General features: G+C 44.3%; 1 protein-coding gene and 1 long non-coding RNA gene across 3 annotated transcripts in view; one reads left to right on the forward strand and one right to left on the reverse strand.

Moving 5' to 3' along the window:
• LOC309811485 overlaps window positions 1-2563 on the reverse strand; it is a 28495-nt gene extending 25932 nt beyond the window's left edge. The window contains exon 1 of the long non-coding RNA XR_014295187.1: window positions 1104-2563. This is a non-coding gene — a long non-coding RNA (uncharacterized lncRNA). The remainder of the gene's footprint in view (window positions 1-1103) is intronic.
• On the forward strand, window positions 227-25221 carry EIF4EBP2 (eukaryotic translation initiation factor 4E binding protein 2). Of its 2 annotated transcripts, XM_082634240.1 has the most exons (4): window positions 227-698; window positions 16542-16727; window positions 18298-18372; window positions 24895-25221. In XM_082634240.1, the coding sequence occupies exons 1-3, from the start codon at window positions 554-556 to the stop codon at window positions 18327-18329; spliced, it is 363 nt and encodes a 120-aa protein (XP_082490366.1). In that variant the 5' UTR covers window positions 227-553; the 3' UTR covers window positions 18330-18372; window positions 24895-25221. The 2 variants fall into 2 exon arrangements, with proteins under 2 accessions (XP_082490366.1, XP_082490365.1); XM_082634239.1 differs by lacking the exon at window positions 24895-25221 and having other exon boundaries at window positions 228-698; window positions 18298-24859.
• The last annotated feature ends 1017 nt before the right edge of the window (window positions 25222-26238 follow it).

The raw sequence follows: 26238 nt of genomic DNA on the forward strand, positions 1-26238 counted from the left end.
CAAAAACAACAACAAAAAAAAAAACCACGCAAATTTACCTTGCCCACGGACGCGCAGCTCACAAACACTTGGCGTAGCCTCCGCCCGACTCGCGTCCACCCCTCAGGGCGTAAGCCCCACCCCGTCAGTAGCCCCGCCCCGTCAGCAGCCCCGCCTCGTCGCACGGCACCCGCCCCTCGTAACGTCATATCCGGCCGACCAGCTACCCCGAGCTCCCTCTGGCTCCCGCCTTCGCCCGCTTCCGGTCGTCGTCGTCGTAGTCGCCGCTGCTGCCGCTGCTGCTGCTGCTACTGCTGCTGCTGGGGCTGCTGGCGGAGGCCGGAGGAACGGGCGGCGGCGGCGGCGGCGGCTGAGAGGGCGGCGGCGGGAGCGGAGCGGGACGAGGTAGCGAGAGGAAGCGAGCGAGGAGCGAGCGGAGCGCGCCGAGCCCCGCCCGCCCTTCCGCCCGCCGGAGCAGCCGGAGCAGCCCGGGACCCCAGCCGCCGCCGCCGCCGCCGCCGCCCACCCGCCTGCCAACCCGCCGGACAAAGCCCGAGAGCCCGCGTCCAGAGCCATGTCCTCGTCCGCCGGCAGCGGCCACCAGCCCAGCCAGAGCCGCGCCATCCCCACCCGCACCGTGCCCATCAGCGACGCCGCGCAGCTACCTCATGACTATTGCACCACGCCCGGGGGGACGCTCTTCTCCACCACGCCGGGAGGTGAGCGCCGGCCGCCCGCGCGACCCTCACCCGAGCCTGCAGCCGGCTCCCGAGCGCGTCCGCGCCAGCCTCCGCGGTGTCCCCTCAGTTTCCCGCCACGGTCCTTTAACTCAGGGCGTGTCCACGCTGGCCGCTCCGGCCACCCCGGCTCCGCCACAGCCCCTCCGCCGCAGCCCCACCAAAGCCCCCGTGAGACAGCTTTCGGGAACCTTAACTTCGCGTTCTCTCTCGCCTGCAGCTCGATTCAGTGCGTGCCCACTCTGGGAAGTGGCTCTCCTGTAGCGAAAAAAAGCCCTTGTTCCCGCCTCGTGGCAGGTTTACGCACTCGGCCCAGTTTTCTGCCCCCTCTCCTCCTGCTCCGGGGCAAATTCGTCTACATTTGGCCTTGCACTCACTCCGCATTACCTCTGCCTCTTACGTTGTGTAGTTGTGCACATTGACGCTTGATTTTGGAGCCTTCTCCCGGGCTTTTGTAGAAGGGAAGTTGGGGAGAATAAGTCGCTCCTGGGACGCTGCGATGACTTGTTTTGCTGCTTTTAGAACACCAGGAGGAGGCTGGAATGCGGAGTTTGGAAGCCTCGCCCAGTGTTATCCTGCTTTGACAGCATTGTTTACTTTGCTGGACCAGGCCTCGCTGGTGGGGGGAGTCCCCAGGCTGGAGGAAGAGTGATAAAATAATGCTCAAGTAATAGCGTAGGGAAAGGAGCGCTGGCAGCCTTGAGGGTAGAGTTTTGGCGGCGCCGCCTTTGGAGGTAGATCGAAGAGGGCGTTGTCGAACAGGGCACCCTTGCTGGGGGGCTTACTTGATCCTGGGGAAGGGGCAATGCAGAGCGGGGTTTCTGAACATTGCTTTTCAAAGTACGACCAGAAACTGTTTACAAGGAAGAACACTGGGGTAGAGGTGAAGAGCGTTGAGTTAATTGGTCACGGGAAAAAGGAGCTCAAAGGTTGTCCTTCCCCTCACTGGGCTTTTCTCCAGAGGGAGGAGACTGGACTGCGATCTTGAGGGACATTATGAAGGGAATGGTGCTTCATTTGTAACTTCGTAACTTTGCCTTTTGGTGACGGCCTCTGGCTAGAGGATTGGGACTTTGCTGGCAGCCCCTGCAGTCTGCAAGATTGCTAGCTTCGTTCTTGTGGGCTGGGCTCACCAGTTGTACTACAACCAATCCCCTGCAGTTAGGCCTGGGCGATCCTTTAATCGGTTGCACAATAGCAAGGCGGTAGAGTAAGAAGACCTTGCCAACAGGGGATAAAAATCTAGGAGAGAGCTCTACAGAGGAATCCAGCCAGGCCACTCTAGGGGTTGGGTGGCTGCCTTGGAAGACTTTTAAATAACCCAGGCAGGAGAAGTTCATCAATAAGTGTGGAGAACTGGGCTTAAGGAAATTATAACTTTGCAGAGCAGTGGAGTTTCTAGTGAGGTGGCTTACCTCATTGGAGAAACCTCCCTCCTGACCTGATCTGTTCAAGGCCAGACCCTGAGAGCATGCTGAAATCTTCTGGCCTTTTAATTGTGAAAGATTTTGGCAGATCAGAATCTGCTCCAGATAGGGTTGTCTTGAACTTGAACTGACAGCTTTTAAGAAACAGATACCCGTTTTCCAAGGTGATGGAAAGAGATTTATAACTTCTTCCAGAATTCTTTGTGAATTCCATAATGACTGTGCTTCCAGCAGTTCAGAACTTATGTCATAGTAGCAACTGCACTCAGATATTATTTCTTTGAGGAAGGAACTAAACTTTTAGCTGTATATTAATCATTATTCCCCTGAGGGAAGAGCCACAGGGACACCCTTTTTGGCATATTTCAGACAGCCACGCTACCATGCTTTTAAAGTAAGGGCATAGTCTTTAGGCGTACTTTAAAGATAGAAGCCTGGGGCTTCCCTGGTGGCGCAGTGGTTGAGAGTCCGCCTGCCGATGCAGGGGACACGGGTTCGTGCCCTGGTCCAGGAAGATCCCACATGCCGCGGAGCAGCTAGGCCCGTGAGCCATGGCCGCTGAGCCTGCGCGTCTGGAGCCTGTGCTCCGCAACGGGAGAGGCCACAGCCGTGAGAGGCCCGCGTACCACCAAAAAAAAAGATAGAAGCCTGTCTCTTAGTCTGGATTATTTCCTACAGTGCTTGGAAAGATTCTGCCAGAAATACTGATTCATTTATCCTTCCTCCCTGTGTACATAGCCACTACTTCTTTCTCAAATATCACTGACGCTGTCTCCAGATAGTTTCTACACTCTTTTTTAAAAATTAATTAATTAATTAATTAATATATTTATTGGCTGCGTTGGGTCTTTGCTGCTGTGGGCAGGCTTTCTCTAGTTGCGGTGAGCAGGGGCTACTCTTAGTTGCGGTGCGCGGGCTTCTCATTGCGGTGGCTTCTCTTGCTGCGGAGCACAGGCTCTAAGCACACGGGCTTCAGTAGTTGTGACGTGCGGGCTCTAGAACACAGACTCAGTAGTTGTGGCACACGGGCTTTGTTGCTCCGCAGCATGTGGGATCTTCCTGGACCAGGGCTCGAACCCGTGTCCCCTGCATTGGCAGGCGGATTCTTTTTTTTTTGCGGTACGCGGGCCTCTCACTGTTGTGGTCTCTCCCGTTGCGGAGCACAGGCTCCGGACGCACAGGCTCAGCAACCATGGCTCAGCGGGCCCAGCGGCTCCGCGGCATGTGGGACCTTCCCGGACCGGGCCACGAACCCGTGTCCCCTGCAACGGCAGGCGGACTCTCAACCACTGCGCCACCAGGGAAGCCCTGGCAGGCGGATTCTTAACCACTGCGCCACCAGGGAAGTCCCAGTTTCTACAGTTTTTAATTTCTGATTTAAATACTTGTCATCTTAGCTCATCTATTATATTGAGCCAGTATTTATTGGTAGAGCACATTGTCATCTTTAAATTTTTAACACAAAGACTTACATAATGTGTTTATAAGATACAGCACTGTTGTGATTGGATTTAATCACTATTTTATAGCAATTAACTCAGTGCCGCCTAGATGTTCAGTACTTACTGATTTAGTCCCCCTCCCCCCCCGCTTTGGAAAATTTCCAATTTTGTGATGGTTTGTTCATCTCTTCTGTTACATTACCCTCTCTCCTCTCATGTAGTTTTCCTTCCCTGAACCAGGGTTGTTATTTGGTCACCTCTAGGCACCTGAATTAATCCGGTTAGGTACCTTAAGTGAGTTTTGTGGGTCTAGCGAAGTGCTTTGCACAAAAGGACTACAGACAAAAGTAGGAAATGCAGTCTTTGCTCTGAATGGTCTTAAAGTCTTGGTGGGGGTTGGGGTGGAAACGCTTTTTAGTTCTGAAAAAACTTGTAAAGAGTCAAGTGCTAACATATATTTCAGACTTGAAAACATTTAGAAAAGCGATAGAAGGCTTGTATTGAAAAATCTATTTAGTAGGAAGGAAGGGGATTAGAGTTTTCTGTCTCAAACTTCTGGAAACTTTCTGGAGTGTCATACACATGTCAGAGCATTCCAGGATAACAGTTGATGTGCTGAATGCCCTAAACGATCAGACTGGGCAAGGACATTCCTAACACAGTGAACTTACCATCTCTCCCCACAGAGGATACAGCTTACCCTTGAAGAGGTTTCTCAAAATTGCCTTCCTGTGGTTTGGAAAATGAGAGTTGGGTGAAAATATACTTGCTGTATTTCTCATATTTTTAGAAGTGTACATTTTCTCATTATTAAGGAAGAGTAAAATTTTTGAGTAAATTCAAAATGCCCTTGGATTTTATTTTGTTTTGTTTTATCTGCCTGTGGAGGAATGGGGATGAATGACGTTCGTTTCTAACTTTGAGAAGCTGCTTCTGGCCTCAATGAAAGGTAAAGTTACTGCAGTCTCCTTCACTTTTGTGACATTAGGAAGGAACCTAATGCTTTCATTCTGTAACTGAGAGAAATTAAGTAACTTGTTAGTGTCATACAGCTAATTAATGTCAGTGGGTAGTTGCAAATTTAGTGTCCTGATACCTAGTCCAGTTTTTTTGTCTCTTGTCTTAAGATGCGTATTTTCCTAGGAAAGGAAGTTTACAAACATTTAAAAAGACTCTTCTACCTCTGCAATGCTAGCTAATGCGATTCTTTTTGTTATCTTATTTTTTTTTAGTTCTGAACTGTCTCCCTGTGGGAGGGTTGTGCTGTGGGGAATGAGCAGAAACACAGAGACCTCTTTGAGCCTTTCTTTTTGCCTTTCTTTTCCTGCATAACATCCTCATCAGCTGTGGAAAAGTATGCTGTTGCCATAACAAGAGCACCAGAGGGGAACTAACTATGATGGTCTGAAATCTTGTTCATACTCTGTGCTTCCTCTCTGCCAGCTGGAGAGTTGCTGTGATTGATTGGTTCACTGAAGGCCATTGGAAGGGTCTGGGGATAAAGGAGAAGACAGGAAGAAGGGAAAAGCATCCACTTGGAGTGAGCCATAATAAAGTAAGAGTATTTGGGGGGAGTCCTGAGTGTTAATCTGATTCCTTTCTTGGGAGAAATGAATAGAGCTCTGTGTAGATATGGGGAAGGAAGGCCAGTTTCTCACTGTTATAAAATTTCTAATTCAGTGACCTTGTGCTGAGTTTATTCTAGGCCAAAAACTTCTGAACCAGCAAGTGTACTTATTTGGCTCTCTCGTTTCAATATTAACCAAAGGACTTCATGATTACATGTGAGGAGTGTGTGAAAAACATGTTGAAAGTTGTCCAATCACTTTGCCTTGTGTTCGAGGAAGATGGCATTTACTTATCTCAGAGTAACAAAAATTAACATGTGTTGTCATTCTGGAGCAGATTTGGCTGTAGTCTCATATTCATCAGCTGCCAAAGCATGTACTAGAAGATGTAGCTCAGTTTTGTGTTGGGTGCATGTTTGCTGATGAGGGACTGAATTCTGAGCCTGGGAAGGCAGCAGCCCTCAGCCGCAAGGCATATATAGCAGTGCGATGTGTGGAGGGGAGTGCCTCTGCCTGCTCCACGTCAGTCACAGCCTGATGAGGGAAGAAAGAGCTCGTCCAGGCTGATAGTGCACAACTCCTTTCTGCTCTCTGGAGGTCTGTGTGTGAACCGGGAAGGGTGAAACGTGACGAGTTTGTAAATTGGCACTACCAGGGTTGTTCCCTTGTGCAAAGACCTTGTAAGGACTGGAGTCTTTTTTGTTTGTTTTTTGTTTTTTTGCAGTACGCGGGCCTCTCACTGTTGTGGCCTCTCCCATTGCGGAGCACAGGCTCCAGACGAGCAGGCTCAGCGGCCATGGCTCACGGGCCTAGCTGCTCTGCGGCATGTGGGATCTTCCCGGATTGGGTCACGAACCCGTGTCCCCTGCATCGGCAGACGGACTCTCAACCACTGCGCCACCAGGGAAGCCCTAGGACTGGAGTCTTAAAGATGATTTTATGGGAGGGGTCTTGCATGTTTTGGAGACAGTGTAAAGATTTGCAGATCAAGTCCTTTCAATTTTTCGATATTGTCTTGAATAATATTCAGGCTTCATGGATTTGTATGGACAAAAAAATATTTTGGTGTGTGGACATGTCATAACTAATGACTAAGGAATGTCAGGTTTTTTATTTTTATATGGAATCAGCCAAAATAATTTTTGGAACTCAGATAACCACAGTAGTAAATAATGTTGTAGGAGATGCTTCACTGCCAATCAGCAGTAAAGTAAAGGCTGTGATGAGAAAAAAAAAAATATTTGCAGATCAGACAAGGTAAAGTTAATGTGAGAAAGCTAGTTCATCTGGTTGGAGAGGAAGAGAGCCTGAGCAGGACAGTAGTTTGTTGGTGAAGGATAGAACTTTTTCTTGGCTCCCAAGTGTTTCGATGAACAAATTAATGTTTAAAAGATTTTTGCGGGACTTCCCAGGTGGCGCAGTGGTTAAGAATCCACCTGCCAATTCAGGAGACATGGGTTCGAGCCCTGGTCCAGGAAGATCCCACATGCTGCAGAGCAGCTAAGCCCGGCACCACAACTACTGAACCTGTGCTCTAGAGCCCACAAACCACAACTACTGAGCCCATGTGCCTAGAGCCCATGCTCCGCAACAAGAGAAGCCACCACAATGAGAAGCCCGCACACTGCAACGAAGAGTAGCCCCTGCTTGCCGCAACTAGAGAAAGCCCCTGCGCAACAATGAAGACACAATGCAGCCATAAATAAATAAATAAATAAATAAAAGTGTTTTTTTTTTTAAAGATTTTTGCTTATCTGTTTATAATAGAACAAAAGTCAGTTGAAACTTGCTGTCATTCAACTTATTGAATAGGTAATGCCTAGGCTACCATTTTCAAATTTGTTTATCACAGAACTTTGTTTTGCAAAGATCCCTTAAAACCTGTGTTATAACACCCAGCAGCTATCTATCTGATGTGTGGCTTGTTTTTAAAGGACCTCTTCACCTGATACTCAGGCCACAGTTTGAAACCAGAAGCTCAGAAATCTATGAGTGTTTATATCTGAATAAATGATCTTTCAGATCCTTAGGACAAATGCCCTGACAAACTGAAGCTGTTCATTTCATTGAGTAGTTTTTAAAAGTAAAATCCTTAACAAGCAAGGATCAGTTAACTGGAAAATACAATTCAATTCTTATAGATTCCTTGGGATTATCTGTATACAAGATCACAGTCGTCTGTGCATAGAGATAATTTTATTTCTTTCTTATCAATCTAGGTGCCACATTTTGTTTTGTTTTTCTTGCCTAATTGCCCTGGCTAGAACTGGAACCTTTAGTACAGTGTTGAACAAAAATGGCAAGAGAGTGACAACAGATTCCCTTGACTTGTTCTCAGTATTAGGGGAAAACCTCCAGTCTTTCATCGTTAGGTAAGATGGTAGCTGTGGTTTTTCATAGATGCTCTTAATCAGGTTCAGGAAGTTCCCTTTTATTCCTAGTCTGTTGAATGTTTTTATTATGAAAGGGTGTTGGGTTTTATCAAATGCATATATATTACGTTGCATCTATTGGGATGATCATGTGATTTTTGTTTTTTATTCTATTACGATGTATTATGTTAATTATTTTTAGATGTTGAACCAGCCTTGCATTCATGGGATAAGTGCCATTTGGTCATGGAATATAATCCTTTTTATATATGTTGCTGAATTCAGTTTGCTAATGGTTGAGAATTTTTGCATCTATATTCATAAGGGATATTAGTCTGTATTTTTCTTGTGGTATCTTTGTCTGGTTTTAGTATCAGTGTAATACCTCATTCAATTTTAATTTTTTTTAGAAATGGCCTGCTGTTTATAGCAGAAGTGAGGACTGGTGAAGATAGACCATTGCTCTCTAGGTTCTAAGAGGTACCTATCAGAAAGTTTGAGAGGCTTGTGGTTCATTTTAAGATGTCATAATTAATCCTTTGAGCTTGAGAAAGGTGCTCATCTCATTACCAGAGAATGTTTGTTAGAGCTGGGCTGCTCTACATTGAAATGAAACCACTCTCTGGTCTGATAAGTTCCTAGAACCATTATGAAGAAGCAGCACTGAAAAAAAGTGACCTAGACCAGTGATCTCCAGTAGGCTTCTTTGCCTCTTATGAACTTTATTGATGAGTTCCTCACTATGAGTAAAAGTAGAAGACATTGATATGTATATATGCGTTGTTTTTATTTTTATTTTTTAAGTGCCCAAGAGGAGTGAACTTGGGAGGAAAACAAGAAGTGGGAATGAAAGCCAGGCTTGAATCTGAGTGCTTTCCCCATACCAAAGCAGTGAGCGAGCCTTCATTAATTATTAGCATTACAGAGGCTGAACCACAACATCTGTGAAATCTAATCCAAAGAATTGATCCAGGATGCAGTCAACAGTCTGGCAGATCCAACCAGCATTTTCCTGGAATCAGAGCCAGGCATTTCTTGAGAAAATTTATTTCAAGATGAATGTTCAAGCCCAAACAGACGTGGACATATTTGATGTACTTCATTTTGATAGACTTAAAATCAGTCGGCATTTATTTGAGATTAGTTTGTGGTTTGTGTACCATTTTGGACCTGGTACTAACTAAAAAGGTCATTTGTTTCAGATCACTTTGCAACCAAGACTCAAGAGAGCCATATTTGCTTAGAGTACCTTGCTTATTTGTGTCGGTCTCCTGGCTCCTGTGTCGCTCACTGTGTGATCTTTCTTTGGATGCTAGTTTCTCCATCTGTAAAACGACAGGCTTCCGCCAGATGCTGTCTAAAGCCTCTTCTAGCACTGGACCTTCTGCATAGGAAGATAGTCATTATCAACTTCCCTTTCAGCCTAGGTTTGTGTTCTGCTATGGCAGTGTCCTACGTGATTGGGCAGGGAGCCATCCTTTGACATTAATATCTTGGAAATCTTTATTGGAGTTAATCTTTATTGGAGTTAATTAAAGGACCCTAAGGATTGGCTTTTCACAAACCTTGGATGTCTTCCGTTTGCCGTAATTATTTAGCCATACTAAGTTATAATATCCTCTGGCTCCAGTTGTGCCTTTTTTTGATGTAAAAATTGTCCCTCTCATGGTTTTATTAGCACTTTAGGGATTTGATGGTTGTACACAGTAAATGTGGTTTGGCCACCATCAACTTCCCTGGAGGATACTGGGTTAGGCAGCTTTTAGCCTCCTCTGGGTTATCTGGCATAGAGCTTTTAGGAGTCTGTCCTTTCATCCAGAGCCTCCATGAAGAACAGATGTTTAAAACTGTAGTTCATTGAAGAATGTTCTCTAACACAGTCAATCAAACACAGGCCTTGTTAATCACCCTTTTAAGCTGGAATAATAAAAAGCAAAGAAAACCACTGTATTTGTAAGTCCTTTCTGTATTTTCACTTCTTATTTTCCCTTATTATTGGGGGAGACAGGGGCTTGGGAGGAAAGAGGGAAAGCGGCAGACTACCTTTCTGAGTATTGGAAACACTTGCTGCTTCTTCATCTTGTATCTGTTTCTGATCTCTTGGTGGGCCCTTACATGAGGCATAGATGGAGAATGTCAGGAATTTCTAATGGAATACTGAGGTTACTTGCCAAGTGCTTTGTTGTTGATGTTGTTGTTTTCATTTCTGGATTTGAAGGATACCTTCTTCCTTATGGCTTTAGTGTCGGTCTGTTATGTATGTATGTATATTTGCAAATACTTTTTGAGTCATTTTTTCCCCTGATTCCTTATAATGGGGTTTGCTCTTTTAACACTTTCTCTTGGTCTTAAAAAAAATTTGGTGGTGGGTTCTTTAAACAACAAATTTATTCTGTTACATTTCTGGAGGCTAGGAGTCTGAAATCATGTATATTTCTTTTTTTTTTTTTTTTTTTTTTGCGGTACACGGGCCTCTCACTGTTGTGGCCTCTCCCGTTGCGGAGCACAGCGTCCGGACGCGCAGGCTCAGCGGCCATGTTTCACGGGCCCAGCCGCTCCGCGGCATGTGGGATCTTCCCGGACCGGGGCACGAACCCATGTCCCCTGAATCGGCAGGCGGACTCTCAACCACTGAGCCACCAGGGAAGCCCCATGTATATTTCTTATTGTAAAATATACATAACATAAAATTGACCATTTTAACCATTTTTAAGGTACCGTTCCATGATTAAGTACATTCACATTGTTGCACAACCATCACCACCATCCATCTCTAGGACTTTTCTCATCTTCCCAAACTGAAACTTCATACCCACTAAACAATAACTCCCCATTACCTGCCCACCTCCAGCCACTGGCAACCATCGTTCTACATTCTGTCTCTATGAATTTGACTAGTCCAGGTACCTCATATTCATGGGGTCATAACATATTTGTCTTTTGTGACTGACTTGTTTGACTTAGAAAATGCCTTCAGTATTCATGCAATCACCCTTTTATTTTTCTTTTACATTTATTTTTTGTAACTATGAAAGTAAAGTTTAAAAGTCATATAGTATTAGACTAATAACAAAGAGCAACATTCTCATGCCCCATCTCATCTCCAGTTCCACTCCCCAGAGAAAGCATTTTAAACTCTTTTAGCCATTTCTTCTAGCGTTTACCTCTGGATTTCTGAATAACATGATTTAGTGCTACTTCTCAGTTTTAGATATTAACAGTTTCCTACTATGAAAGATGAGGATTTAAATTTAGGTAAATATTAAATACAGACGTGACGTGACTGACTCTATTGGTTTCCAGCCCAACAGCCGTTCACTCTTTTTCCATGCTACCCCAGATTCCCTCATTTTTTTAAAGTGGTAGTGTGCCAAGCCCCAGAAGATGCCCCTTGATACTTTATGGCTTCCCCAGTGTCTGGGCTGGTGAGCATCTGACCCAGTTCTGGCCTAAGGATTGTAAGTGGGAAGTCCACTAACGGCTTTTCTGAGAAAGATTTTTCTTTTTGATGGCTAAAGTCCCCTGCGGGAAGTCCTATTTGACGCTACACTCTCCCTTCTTGCCTAGGATATTGTTAGGAGGGTGTAGGTTCATCTCAGCCTTCTTGGAGGGTTTTGTCACCAGCTATTCAAGCTATTCAATTTGGGCAAGTTACTTATTGTTTCTTTTTCTGAAGTGTCTATTTGCATGAGTGGATGCTTAATTCTAATTCTGGAAGCAGCCTTAGTTAAACAGTTTTATGGTCAAGACCCTGCAAAAGTATAGTAACTACTACCCTGTCAGTTAACCATGTTACATTGGACTTTGTCTAGGTGGTTTTATTTCAGGTTATACAATTTCTTGGGTGTGTATAGCTTAGTATATGGATTAATTATCATTTAAACTAAGCTACTTGGTCTTGAAAGAGGCCCTTAGGCTTGAATGACCTTGTTTGTGTACTAACCATCTTCACAAGCATAATTTTGGGCCTTATTCATTCACCCTCTTGTTCCCTGCCATTTGAAAATCACTAGTTTTTAGATCAAAAGATAGAGGCTTTTTTTTCCTCCTCTCTGTTCTCCATCAAAGGGACTCAGTTTTACTCTCATGTTTTCCTAGTAATGCCAGCATTTAGAAAGTGCTGGGTCAGGGTATTAGATTTATCCGAAAAAGTGGTCACCAAGGGATGAAGAATGTTTATAGATATCTAATGTTAACCTAGATCTAAAGATTCCTATTTGTTTTGAAATCCAAACATGAAGACTAAAGTAATATATGCAAGTTATAAAAACAAAATAGAAAAAGAAAAATTGAACAGAAGCACATAAAATGCAAAAATGCCGAGAGACTGCTGCTTTTAACAGTTTCTGTTTATAGTGATTTTATTGGTTACACCACTGTTACTGTAAATAATATATGTATACCACAATTTCTTGATTTCTTAACATTGGATGATACTGTTGAGTCCCTATTATGAAAATGAGGCGTATAGGATACTTTCATTACTTTCTATACCTCTCATTTTCCCTCCTCTCTCCATTTACTAATTTTTGTAGATTGTTTTATTATCGTTTTGGGTTCTTCTGGGTAGTTACCTTTAAAACTGTAAATACTATAGTTAAACCTCTTGTGTTTCAATCTGATAGTTTTAACTCTCCACCATATGAAATTATACTATCTACCTGTCCTGCCTCTACTTCCCTGGTAGGTCTGCCTTTCCATTATTTTTTACAATATCAAGGTCTATAATATTTACATACTCTTCCTTAACTGTGATAATTCACTTTTATTATGGTTTGATTGTAAACATTGAAAATCAATAAATAGCATATACGATACTATGAATTTTGTAACTTTTCAATATAAAACCAAGGAGTATGATGATTTTCATAGAAAAGGAAATGGAACACTCACTGGAAAGAAAAAGTTTCCACTGTCAATGTCAAATAGATTCTTTTTTTTAACACTTCATCAATTTATTAAAATCATGCTCCATTTTAATATTGTGTTATATGCAAGCTATGGATTTTTTTAACCTTCTTTAGGAATTTATGGTTTACTTTTCTCTAGTTAGTTGTGGATGCATTGGTTGATGTTGAAATGGGCTGACATAAATGTGGCCGGCAGTTGAAATTTTAATTATTGGAAGTTCTTGCTTCAGAAAATGTGTCTATGCACATGTATAAGAGACCCTGAATATTAGGTTTTTAATTGTCTTGGAATTCATATAATTTCACAGTAAACACAATATCTAAAAAAGGAAATATAAAGGGTTTTTTTCCCTGGCATTTTATTCATAGTCAGGTCTTAATGTTTTTCTTTCAATAGTTTTGGTTTTTTGAATGTCAAATGCTTTTCAGTTACACCACAGATCCTTAGTCACATGTTGATTCCCTTTTTTTGCTCTGTATCTGCTACAGTTAATTTTTTCATCTTGCAGTGATCTAAAATTCAAACACTTAAAATACCGTGGTTTTGTACCCATATTTTCCCTGGCCATATTTAAGAACATTAACAGCATCAGTTAAGATCCTAGTTCTTCAGGGTGTCTTCTCCTGAATTGTTTACTTTGTGTGCATTTGAAACCAAATGTGTCTTAAGAATCCACTAAACTACTAAAACTAATAAGTGAGTTTAGTAAGGCTGAAAGAAACAAGATTGGTATACAAAAACCAATTGTGTTTCTATATACTTTCAATAAACAATCCAAAAATGAAATAAAATAATTTCATTTATAATAGCATAAAAATGATAAAACACATAGGTATAAATTTAACAAAAAAAGCACAAAACATATACTGTGGAAACTAGATAACATTGTTGAAAGAAAGAAGACCTATATAAATAGACAATCCATGTTCATGGATCGGAAGACTTAATATTGTTAAGATGGCACTACTCCCCAAATTTATCTAAATATTCAGCACAATCCCCATCAAAATCCCAGCTGGCTTCTTTGCAGAAGTTGACAGGCTGACTCTAAAATTCATATATGGAACTTTAAGAGACCTAAAATAGCCCAAGCAATCTTGAAAAAGAAAAAGTTAGAAGACTCACACTTCCTGATTTCAAAAGTTGTTACAAATCAAGACAGTGTATTACTGCCATAAGGATACACATAGATCAGTGGAAGTCCAGAAATAAACCCTCACAATTGCGGCCAATTGATTTTTTTTTAATTAATTAATTTTTGGCTGCATTGGGTCTTCATTGCTGCACGCGGGCTTTCTCTAGTTGCAGCGAGCGGGGGCTACTCTTCGTTGCGGTGCACGGGCTTCTCATTGCGGTGGCTTCTCGTTGTGGAGCACGGGCTCTAGGTGCATGGCTCAGTAGTTGTGGCGCACGGGCTTAATTGCTCCGCGGCGTGTGGGGTCTTCCCAGACCAGGGCTTGAACCCGTGTCCCCTGCATTGGCAGACAGATTCTTTTTTTTTTTTTGCGGTATGCGGGCCTCTCACTGTTGTGGCCTCTCCCGTTGCGGAGCACAGGCTCCGGACGCGCAGGCCCAGCGGCCATGGCTCACGGGCCCAGCCGCTCCGCGGCATATGGGATCCTCCCAGACCGGGGCACGAACCCGTATCCCCTGCATCGGCAGGCGGACTCTCAACCACTGCGCCACCAGGGAGGCCCTTGGCAGACAGATTCTTAACCGCTGCGCCACCAGGGAACTCCCCGCATGAATGTTTATAGCAGCGTTATTCAAAGTGGAAACAACCCAGATGTCCATCAACTGGTTAATTGATAAAATGTGATTTATACATACAATGGAATATTATTTGGCAATACAAAGAAATTAAGTACAGTTGACCATTGAACAACGTGGGGGTTAATCCAAGTGTAACCTGTAGCTGGCCCTCTGCCTCCATGGATTCAACCAACACTGACCATATAGTACTGCAGTACTTCCTGTTGAAGAACAGTTCAGACTTGCATTGTTCAAGGGTCACCTGTACTGATAAATGCTAAACATGAATGAATCTTAAAGACCTGCAAGTGAAAGAAGCAGTCATAAACGGACACGTATTGCATGATTGTATTTTATGAAATGTCTAGAATAGGCAAGTCTATAGAAACAGAAAACAGATCAGTGGTTGCCTAGGCTGGAGAGGTTGGCAGAATGTGAGGAGGGACTGCTAAATGTATATGGGTTATCTTGGGGATGATGACAGTGTTCTAAAATAGTTTGTGGTGGGAATTCCCTGGGGGTCCAGTGTGGTTAGGACCCGGCGTTTTCACTGCTGTGGCCCAGGTTCAATTCCTGGTCGGGGAACTAAGATCCTGAAAGCCTCATGGCACAGCCAAAAAAAAAAAAAAAAAAAGATTGTGGTGATGATTGCACAATTCTATGAATATACTAAAAACTATTGAATTATACACTTTGAATGAATTGTACATGAATTATAAACCAAAGAAGTTAAAAAATGTATTTTATTGCCTCTGCAAAGTCACAGGAATTCTTCAAAGTTTCTCTTATATCTGACACATTTAGGTAGAATTTCTACTACTAATTTCCTACTTGGTTCAATTATAATTCTTTAATGTTTATGTTGTTGCTAATATATAATTTAGAAATAGAAAGCTTGCTTTTATCCTCTGGTTTTTTTTCACCACCTCACCTCAGAATTTCCAAGTTTAGTGTACTACAGAAGTGAGAATAATCTTGTTCCGACTTGCAACGTGAATATTAGTAAGAACATCTCACAGTGAAATCTCACCCTTCTGAAACCTAGCCATGGACAAAAGTGGGGGTGACACAACAAAATCCATCCACTAAAGCTGCTTCCCTTTGTTCATTGGAAAACCATCAGGCTCCTTCCCAGCCTACTTGTTCTTATTTTACATAGTGTTAAAATAAGCAGATCACCAGTTTCCAAACCCAACAGATTAGATGTATCAAGTTAGAATGGGTATAAAGGTGTGTACTGTAGACTAATTGTGCTCCCCTCCATTCATATATTGAAGCACTGACCCCCAACAATGTGATGATATTTAGAGATAGGGCTTTGGGAGGTAATTAGGTTTAGATGAAGTCCTGAGGGTGGGGTTCTCATAGTGTCCCAAAAGAGACACCAGAGAGCTTGCCCCCCTCTTCCCTGTGGGAGGACACAATGATAAAGAACTGTAAGGAAATACATTTCTGTGTAACACACCCAAAATGTGGTATTTGGTTAGGGCAACCAAACTAAAACATGGAAAAAAGATGGTTCTTAGCCAAACAGTGAAGGAGGAGACAAGGAAACCATGGTGGGGAGGGCCATAAGCATAACCTGGCTATCTGAATCCTATTCAGTATAAGGAAAATATAGAACACCAACTGAATAGGCCCTGAGACTTCCTAGGTCACAACATAGTATAATAAATGAGTTTCATAATAATCAACCGGATTCATCAAGAAAGGGTTGGTTTTCTGTTTAAGGTGGTTAAAAGTTTAAAAATCTGTATTAGAAAAATTTCCATCCAAAATAGTTCAAATTATTCATTTTTCGAAAATTGAACTAAGTTTTCTGCTCTCCAGAATGATTCATTCCTCATGATTTCAGCTACCTTTTTGTTTGTTTTCTTTGGCTGCATTGGGCCTTCATTGCTGCATGCGGGCTTTACTCTAGTTGTGGCGAGCAGGGGCTACTCTTCGTTGTGGTGCGTGCACTTCTCATTTGCGGCGGCTTCTCGTGGCAGAGCACGGGCTCTAGGTGTGCGGGCTTCAGTAGTGGCACGTGGGCTCAGTAGTTGCGGCACACGGGTCCTAGAGTAAGCGGGCTTCAGTAGTTGCAGCGCAGGCTCAGTAGTTGTGACTCACAGGCTTAGTTGCTCCGCGGCATGTGGGATCTTCCTGGACCTGGGACAAACCTGTGTCCCCTGCATTGGCAGGCAGATTTTTAACCAGTGCGCCACCAGGGAAGTCCTGTCTTTTTGAATTGTTACTAAGTTCTTATTTTTCAAAGCAAGGAAAGTGAAGGTATAGTTCTACTTTCCTTGTCCTAAAATTATATTTGAAACAGGATACAAAACTTCTGTCTTCTTTAAACCCTGTTTTCCAGGAACTCGAATCATTTATGATCGAAAGTTTCTGTTGGATCGTCGCAACTCTCCCATGGCTCAGACCCCGCCCTGCCATCTGCCCAATATCCCAGGAGTCACCAGCCCCGGCACCTTAATTGAAGACTCCAAAATAGACGTAAACAATTTGAACAACTTGAACAATCATGACAGGAAGCATGCAGTTGGTAAGAGAGTGCTGGTATTAGGGACCAAGAGGGTAGCCCTGGGATTTGAATGCTAGTCTGCTGTGGGTTGAAAAAAGGTTGATGCTTCACTTATAACTAATGTTCAGTCATATGTCTCTAAGGTCCCCCCCACTCCCCTCACCAAGGCTTATTGAATTATTGAATTGTTCTGAAAACCCTGAGTTCTAAACCATAACCAAATGTAATCTAGGTGGGGGTTGGGGGGTGAGGAAGAATCCAAAATCAGGGAGTGGTAAATCCCAAAGAGGACTCCTTGAACCTGGGCTTTGTTGGACTAGGGATAACACGCACACAGAGAAACAAAACAATTTAATAGCTCCCATGTCCATCACCCTCAAGAAACAGACCTTGCTTCTTACAAGAAGAATGTCATTTTTGTGGTGTAGGGCAGCGGCCCCCAACCTTTTTGGCACCAGGGACCAGTTTTGTGGAAAACAATTTTTCCATGGACTGGGGGGATAGATGGTTTTGGGATGATTCAAGTGCATTACATTTATTGTGCGCTTTATTTCTATTATTACACTGTAATATGTAATGAAATAATTATACAACTCACCATAATGCAGAATCAGTGGGAGCCCTGAGCTTGTTTTCACTTGCCACTCACTGATAGGGTTTTGATATGAGTCTGCAGGCCATTGATTTATTATGGTCTCTGTGCAGTCAGACCTCTCTGCTAATGATGATCTGCATTTGCAGCCGCTCCCCAGCGCTAGCATCACCGCCTCAGCTCCACCTCAGATCATCAGGCATCAGATTCTCATAAGGAGCGCGCAACCTAGATCCCTCGCATGCACAGTTCACAGTAGGGTTCGCGCTCCTGTGAGAATGTGATGCTGCACTGATCTGACAGGAGGTGGAACTCAGGCGGTAATGCAAGCGATGGGGAGCAGCTGTAAATAGAGATGAAGCTTCTGTCACTCGCCCACAGTACCAGTCCATGGCCGGGGGGTTGGGGACCCCTGGTGTAGGGAAAAGCAGTATGGTTTTTCACCCCGTTTTCCAGGACTGCCTATAATATTTCAGTAAGTACTCCCCCATACTCACACACACACGTTTATTAATGAGTCCTCTCTGTGTCTGTGGAAATGGCCAGCTCCTGAAGTACACCTTGGATTGCACTCCATGACCCTTTTACATGAGCCAGCATTCTGCCGCCTCAAATTCCAAATGAGTTTTTAATGGACAAAGTGTCGATTCAGAGCAGGGCCAAAGTTCAGAGCCTCCAGAAGAATGTGCTGACTTGATAGATGGCCAGGTGCTCCCCAGGAGCTCCCGTTTGGTCAACGTCTGGACAAAGGGACACTCAGAAAGTTTTCACTTGTATCCTTTCCCCCAATTGCTCCTCCCTGTGGGTGATTTGACTGCCATTCTTGTTTTTCCCCAGATTAAAAAGACTAGCCAAAGCAAAGCAGAATAGTTGTTTCAAGGCTGCAGAGAATGGGACAGTTTGAATTCCTTTTTGACCTTTGTGCAAAGGGAATTATAGTTAAAACTGTTTTGCTTTACCTCTTCATGCTTAACTTTTCCTGTTCTTCATTCTAACCAGGAGATGATGCTCAGTTTGAGATGGACATCTGACTGTCCTGCAAGGATCAGAAGAAAAGCAGCAACACTGATACATGTGTGTACCTGATTTGGCCAATAGGATCAACAATGCAGAGACAGAAGAGGCAGAACCAGCAATCCCTGCTGCAGTCTCCTGCTCCCCTACTCCTTCTCTGGGTGCCAAAGGATGCAAAGATGAGCTGCATCTGACCATTTCTTCTCCCTATTTCCTGTTCCCCTTCCCAGTTAGACAGTTAGATTGAAGGCCCTTGGCATATTTCCGTAGAACTAAGCAGCCCACAGAGGAAAACAGTTAACCTCTGGTTCCCCCTTCCCCTCATTTTTTTTTTAATCCCAAATCAAATATCAACCTACCAATAATTGGCTGGCTGGGAAGTCTGGGGAAGTGATATGGAGGTTTGATAGATTCAGCATCATTCCTGTTCTTACCCTCTGTTTCTCCTCCCTGTCTTGCTCATGTTTCAGTGCTGCAAAAGTCTGGGTTTGGGGTCTTGAAAACCCTTGGAGGGAAATGGTAAACAGGAAGAGAGCTGCTTTCTTCTTTTACCTTGAGGTGTTTGTCCTTGGGGACAGAACGCTGTTTGTACATCTCTGGTAGCATTACCCTGGGGCACTGTTTTGAGGTCCACTTCCCCTCCTTCCTCTGGGAGGAATGTCTTCTGTCTTTAGTATTATAGTTCATCTTCCCATTTATTTACTTATCACAATTGTGTAAACATTCTTTTTTTTTTTTGCGGTACACCGGCCTCTCACTGTTGTGGCCTCTCCCGTTGCGGGGCACAGTCTCCGGATGCGCAGGCTCAACGGCCATGGCTCACGGGCCCAGCCGCCCCGCGGCATGCGGGATCCTCCCGGACTGGGGCACGAACCCGTGTCCCCTGCATCGGCAGGCGGACTCTCAACCACTGCGCCACCAGGGAAGCCCAAACATTTCTTAACTCTACATCAGAAGGGGGTCTTCGGTCACCAGTTGTTCTTTTTCCTCCCCTTCTCCCACCCCTCCCTGCTTGCATCTTGTTGCTTGCAGTCCTTTTGTACTCTGAGCTATCCACGTGATTTCTCCTGCTCCTGGAGCAGGTCCCTACGACAGGACAGAGGCTCTTTGGATAAGGCCTGATGTATTGGGTTGACCAAAAAGTTCGTTCTGGTTTTTCCATAAGATGTTACAGAAAAACCAGAACGAACTTTTTGGCCAACCCAATAGTCCTCTGCAGGATGATACCCAGGAATGACCTCGGAAGACATTGAACTGAGTACCCAGGCTCAGTAGTCATTGTTTTTCAGTCCAGTGAGCATTGTGATATTTGTTGTCTGTGATTTTTGAGTTTGAAGTTGACTTTCAGAATGCTCTTAGAAAAGAACTAGACTTTTTTCCTTTGTGGACCTGCTTTGTTTGGCTGCTGAGATAGATAAGCATGGGCTTAAAAATGCGTTCCTTCCACTTTTCTTACCTTTCCCATGGTACTCTGAATTTCCCTATCTTTCGCTCCCTCCCTCTCTCCTTCCTTCCTTCCCTCCCTTATCTCTGCCAGGCCATTTTTCAAATGTACATCCAGGATACCTCAAGTGTCGGTATCTGATAATATCTGTCACTCCTCTTAACTGAGGAGTGACCTTTTATTTTTAAGATGAGTACAGACCTATTTTTAGATATGTTTTCAGTACAATTTTGAACAGCAACTTTTTAATTACACATCTTCCGGTGTTAGGAAGGTGAGAGTTGTCCGTAGGCGAGTCTGCTGTTCCATGTCACCATCCCTTGTCTTCCCTAGTCCCTTACGAGCTCTTTCCTTCTCACTCTAGTTTTGGGTGTGCATGTTTGGAGTTTGTAGTGGGTGGATTGTGAAACTGGACCATTATGCCTTCCCTGGGTTGTTCATGGAAACCTCATTCTTTTCCCTTACCCTTTGCTGCTTCATTCCCCATCCCGTGGTCTTGACTATTGACTGGCACAGTAATCCTGGGAGAGTGACTCCCATCATAGAAAGACAAGTAAAATAGCCACTGGTGTCCTGGGAATTTCTGGTTGGATTTGGTGCCCTGAACCCTCTTATTAAGAGGTCAGATCCCAGGGTGAGAGTAACAGGCCAGTTGGCTAAGATAGAAAGCTGTTTTTCTTTTGAACTATGAAGACACCCTGTTTGCGAATACATTTTAGACAGAAGGAAGGATGTCTGAGGAACTTTCTTCTGTTTTCTGCTACAAAATGTGAAGAGTTCAAAAAGTGAAACCTTTTGTGATGGTTGATGTCTCTCAGGAATAAGCTGGATCTCCAAAGTTTTGGAGATGCTTTCAGTCTCAAAATTGATGAATGGAAAAGTATTTTTTGTTTGCTTTTTAATGTATCTCTGTTCTGATTTTAATTAAACTCCAAATTTCACTTTACATACTCTTGGAACAACTTAAGGTGCATTGGTAATTTGCATGGGAAGCTTGCTCAGGACCTCATTGTCCCCTGGGAGCTTGATTCTTTGGGAGTGACGCTTTCCTCCTCCTCAGGGCCCAGCCTGGGCATCCTCTGGAATCTGACTCCACTACAGCGAGTAGTCGGGCTGTCAGCAGAAGCACGTGCCCTTGTTTGCTCTTTACTGCTGCACATGAAAACTCGGCTTCCTTGCTGAGAGGCGGGGAATGAATTTAAAACATGCCAGCTTGAGTAGTCTTAAGATGCCATGTTCCCCTTTTTTGCTATCTTGAGGAATTGCTGCATGTGGCCCCCTAATCAGAGGCCATATTTCTAGTACTTCTTGGGAGTGTCAGCTGTATAATACAGCAGCTGCCCAATCCTTTAGCCATCTCTATAACGACCTCCATACTGCTTGGTGCAATTCCTTCCTGGAGGCCACTGCTACTAGAGATACTTTGGCCTCCATAAATCGGCATTTCAAAGATAATTTCACAAGGCAATAGATGAACTTCCAACAGATGACACCTTTGTGCCATGCCTCATAGAATCATTTTCAGGGCAAGCCAGAATCCAGTAGGTGGTTTACTCCTGTATGTTTGGAAGGAATCTCACAGTTGAAACCCTAAATGAATAATCTCTCTGGGCTTTTTCCTGGAAAGGGAACCCCCTTAGGGTAGCATTTGAGTTAGGCGGTTCTTAAAATCTTATTGATTATTTGTACTTTTCTTCTTAGGAGAAAACCATGTTTCTGTACTTCTGGGGACAATCCATGTCGGTGAGAAATGACCTTGTCCAAATTCCAGCAGGAGACATGCATTGTCATGATTCTACCTCCTTCGAGGTGTGGTGCATTGAGTTCACCACTTCCTCATATTCTGTTGAAATAGCTATTGTGTTCTCAAGACCACAGTGTAGAGAAGCTGGCTTCTAGCTATTAGGCTTCCAAGCCAAGAGTTTTGTCCCTCCGTCTGCATTAGTTATCTATTGCTATTTAACACATTACCCCCGAACTTAACATCTTAAAAGAGCAAACATTATCTGTCAGTTTCTGTAGTTAGGACCTGGCAAACAGCTTCACATGATGGGTCTGGCACAGGGTCATAGGAAGTTGCAGTCAAGATGTTAGTGGGATCTGCAGTCACCTGGGGCCTGAGAATCCACTTCTGAGCTTTCTTTGTGACTGTTGGCAAAATGCCTCAGTGTCTTCCTGTGTGGATCTCTTTTTAGGGCAGCATGAGTGTCCTCACGGCATGGCAGCTGGCTCCCCCTGAGCAAGTGATCCCAGAGAAAGAGGGCAAGGAGGAATCTGCAGTGCCTTTTATGACAGTCTCCGAAAGCACATGTCATCACGCCTTCCTATTCCGTTCCTTAGAAGCAAGCCACTAAGCCAGCCTACACTCAAGGGGAGGGGAGTTACACCCCACCTACTGCATGGAGCGGTATCAAAGAATTTTAGGTGTACTTTAAAACAACCTCACCCCCAATAGAGGATGAAACCAGGTCAGCAAGAGGGGGTAGGTTTAAAGTAGACGATATACTGAGAGAAGTGTTGTTACTGAAAACAGTTCTCTTAAGATGTGCATTGACAAACAGATGAAAAACGGATTCTCTCCCCATGGCTACTGCCAGTTTTAAGAGGGGAGGCAAGAAATGGCAATTCCCAGGAGAATGTATCTATACATTGGGTATACTACCAGCAGCCCAAGGTTGCTTTGTAAGTCCTTGGCTTGGTATCTAAGACTCAATACTGCTTACTTGCTGTCTCCTTTAGCCAGTAATTGACAAAGGGAATTGGATCCTTCTATTTGAGCCACTCAAATGGACTTAATTGGAGTCAGGGTTGTTAAGCAAAGGGAGCAAACTTGAAGTACATTTTGGGTTACTGGGCTGAGGAAAGCTGACCGTTCCGATTCAGGGTGACAGAGCTGAGAGCATCCGGAAGCCAGGTCCCCACCAGAGTCGATGCTTGGCACCTGCTCTCAAACTACACCAGCTGAAGCAGACTTGGGCCAGGTCTCTCACTCAAGAAGCCACTTCTCAATAAGCAGGGAACATCGGGAATTAGAAATGTCTGTCTGTGCTTTATTGTTCCTTAAATCCACTGCAGGTTAACTCTGCGTGCCCACCTCATCCTGGGCTTCCTGATGGAAATGGGTTCTTAAAGAGAACCAGTGCTGTCTTCACCCTGAAGAACAACTTAGATGAAGCTTGTCAGTTCAACACGTGTTCAGTGAATGTCTGCTATGTGTTTCTGGCACCTGTGCCAAGTTTTTAGAGATTTCAGACATCTTAAGGATGCAAATTCTTTTTTGGATTTATGCTCCAACTCTTCCCAGCATTTTCTTATCTATAGCCCTGCTTGCTTTAGAGTATGCTTGAATAAAAAAGCATTGCTGCTGAGGCAGCTATAAAAAAAACAAAGGTACTTCTTCCAGAATTAAGGAACTCATCTTTAAAGCACCTTCAAATGAATTTTTTTCCGTCTGATTTTGAGGTGGAGTTAAAATAGGTGGTCTTTTATTTTCGCTGTTTGGGTTACCAGCTCTTTGGGTCTGTCAGACCTTAGGGGTATCATGTATCTTGGCTGCTTAAAGCCTGGGCCCTCAGCCCTTTACATTCCCCTCCAGATGGGAGGCCCGGTGCTTTTCTCTCTAGGTCAAAACTTCCCCTTATCATGTTTCTGGACTACATGATAAGGGGAGCTATTTATTAATCTGCGAAACCCAATCTCTTACCTGCCCATGATATCTAGGAGGGGGTAGTATTTGTTTTAAAGAAGTGTTGTTTCCTTGGGAGGGCAATTTCTGTGTGGACTTTGAAGGGGGCATAGTTACCACACATTACTATCCCCACCACCACCACATTCTTTACCTCTCTCCCAGCTTTTGATAAAAGATGACATCAGATCTTGAGGCAGTTGGGTCACAATTCTTTAGAATGCTTATACCCCAGGGGCGTTTCCTGTTCTAGTCATGTTTTTCCAGTTGAGTATTGGCATTTCCCTGAGGCTTGCTCACAGGCATTTCTGATTGAAGACTAAGGATGGTTGATACAGTCATTAATGTCACCTTGCCCACCCTCTGGAATTTACATTTCTTTCTCTAGGCTGGTCCTGGAAGTTGACACATTTTGGCAAAGCTTAGATTTAGGAGAAGTCTTTCAAGTCCCTGTTCAGATGATCTGTGGTTTCTCTTTGCTTCCTCTGCCTGCAGCCCTGGCAGACCATACTGTCTGGATCCCAAATAGAAAATAGTACTGAGATGAAACACATTCCTGGGGTATTTAAACTCTCACTCTGCCACCTTTCTAAGAGTGGGAGGCTGGCAGAGAGATGCTGCAGTGCTTGATAATCATTTGGCCACATTGAAATTTCCAAAGGGAGCTCTTGCCGGTGCTTAAACCCAAAATTCCTGAACACCTGAGATTGCATGGATCTAGCACAGAATATCCATTCTTGCCCCAGTGTACCCGCTTCATCTCCATCTTAATCTTTAAAACAAAACAAAGCAAAAAACCCAAGCCCAGGCCAAGGGTCATTTTTACTTGAAACCAGGAGATGGGGGCAGTAACACGAGGGATGAGGGGCAAGCTATGGTGGGGCATCCTGCTCCTGGTGTCTGTTCCAATCACTGCGGACTGTGAGCCAGTGCCTTTCCTTCGCCTGGAGATGGAGCCCATCTCTTGCCACCTGGGTGAGGAGACCCTCTGCTACCCAGGGGCGAACTTTAAAGACGGTGTCTTGGAGAGCCCAGAGGACACACGTTTTTCGGGTGTCCATTTTAAGCATCTTTAAAATGTTTTATATATTAAAAAAAAGTTCTTCCCTGTCTTTGTGCCACCAGTGGCCCAGTTGCATCCATTTTGAATGGAAAAATAGACTGCCAGTACTTCCCTTGGTCTTCCCTTCGTCTCCCTTAATGTGGGTATCCCCTTACCTGGCCTGTCCATTTCACTGTCGTGGGTGGAGAACAGAGGGCACCACACAGTCCTGAGGCAGTCCTGTGTGATCAGGTTTTTGTTTCTTGTTTTTCTAACTGTCCTTCCAAACCAGCAAGTGTTTGGAAATTAGGGGAAAAGTTAAATTCTCACCAACGGTTGCTGTTACACTTGAATCAATAAAGATCTTGACTATCAACTTGGTGTTTTAATTTTTTTTTTTTTTAATTTCAGGTGAAATCCTATTGACACATTTTGGGCATCTTGCCTGCTGAGGAAGATGGGCAAAGGCAGTTGGCCACTTCATGTGTCAGTTCCTCTCAACATTTACGGAGCACTTTGTCCATCTGGCCCTATGTGTGCCAGGAGGTGATGTGTCCCTTCCCTAAGGGGTTTGGAGGTGAACATGTACATGCTGGGGCTGGATGCACCCAAGAAGGCCCTTTAGGTACCAGCCTGGAGGAAGCCCAGACAACAGCTTTCCTGATGAGGGCTGCCTCTGCCCCTCAGGAGCACTTGTTAGAAATCCATCATATCTGATGTCTGAAAATAAACTAGACTCTGCTGCGTGAGCATCACATTCCTTGCTATTATTAATCCAGTGAGGCTCACATATTAGTATTGAGAGCAAGAATCCTGTCCTTTCAAGAATCCTGTGGACCATGTAAACAGGTCCACAGAACAAAACAGCGTAGAGGTTTAGAGCACAGGCTTTGGAGTAAGACAGGCTTGAATTCCTGCTATACCACTTAGTAGCAGCCACATTCTCTCTGACAGGATTCCCAGTCCCTGTAACATTTGGTGTCCTCTAAAATAGGGTTAAGTTAAGAAGTAGGTCTTACCTGGGTGGCTTTGGGCTCAGGTGGGATCACAGAAAGCACTTAGCCCAGTGGCTGGTATGTCAAGAGCTCAGTTACAGCTCAGTTGGTGTGACCAGTAGAGGTGGGTCAGCTGGGTCTGCTTTTCCCCAGAATATGCAAGTTTGGGAGTGGAGCAGGCTTGTGTGACCCCTAGAAGGACGAAGTAATCTCTTCAAGGGAAGATAATCTTGAAAGCCATTTCATATATCCTTTACTTTGCTCCAAAGGCAGATAGGGTATCAACTTCAAAGGCAATTTAGGATAGAGGGATAAGGCTTCTACTGTTAGTAAAAGGGGAGACTACATGATGGAGATTAACCCGACTGTTGCTGTGTGAGAGTCACAGCTGCTTCCCAGTTTTTGCTTTTATCTTTACTCCTCCCTGTACCAGGCCCGCCCACTTCCCCAGCCAAGGAGAGTAATGCATCCAGTTTCCCCCAATCGGCTACTGACTTGGCACTGCTACAGGAACAGCGGAAGGAGACCTTTGCCTTGAGAGCAAGTTAAAATACCTCTGACTTCTTTGAAAGCCCCTTCCTGGCCCTCAGGGTAGGGCAGGACTCAGTTCCCATAGGCAGCATTTCCTCAGAGTTAACGAAGCCTGCACTAGCAGGTAAGGTCCAGAGCATGGAGCTGTGCTGTAGGCTTAGCCCCAAATACCTCTGGCCAGGCAGCAGAAGGCCCCTGCCGCTGACACACTGCACAGTGAGCTTTTAGC

This window comes from Mesoplodon mirus (assembly GCF_964341445.2).
Source record: "Mesoplodon mirus genome assembly, chromosome: 2".
Taxonomy (NCBI): Eukaryota; Metazoa; Chordata; class Mammalia; order Artiodactyla; family Ziphiidae; genus Mesoplodon; species Mesoplodon mirus.

Coding starts and splice junctions, on each gene's coding strand:
- EIF4EBP2 (XM_082634240.1), top strand. CDS start 554: ATGTCCTCGTCCGCCGGCAGCGGCCACCAGCCCAGCCAGAGCCGCGCC. Junction 699..16,541: donor CTTCTCCACCACGCCGGGAG/GTGAGCGCCGGC, acceptor CCTGTTTTCCAG/GAACTCGAATCATTTATGAT. Junction 16,728..18,297: donor TGACAGGAAGCATGCAGTTG/GTAAGAGAGTGC, acceptor CATTCTAACCAG/GAGATGATGCTCAGTTTGAG.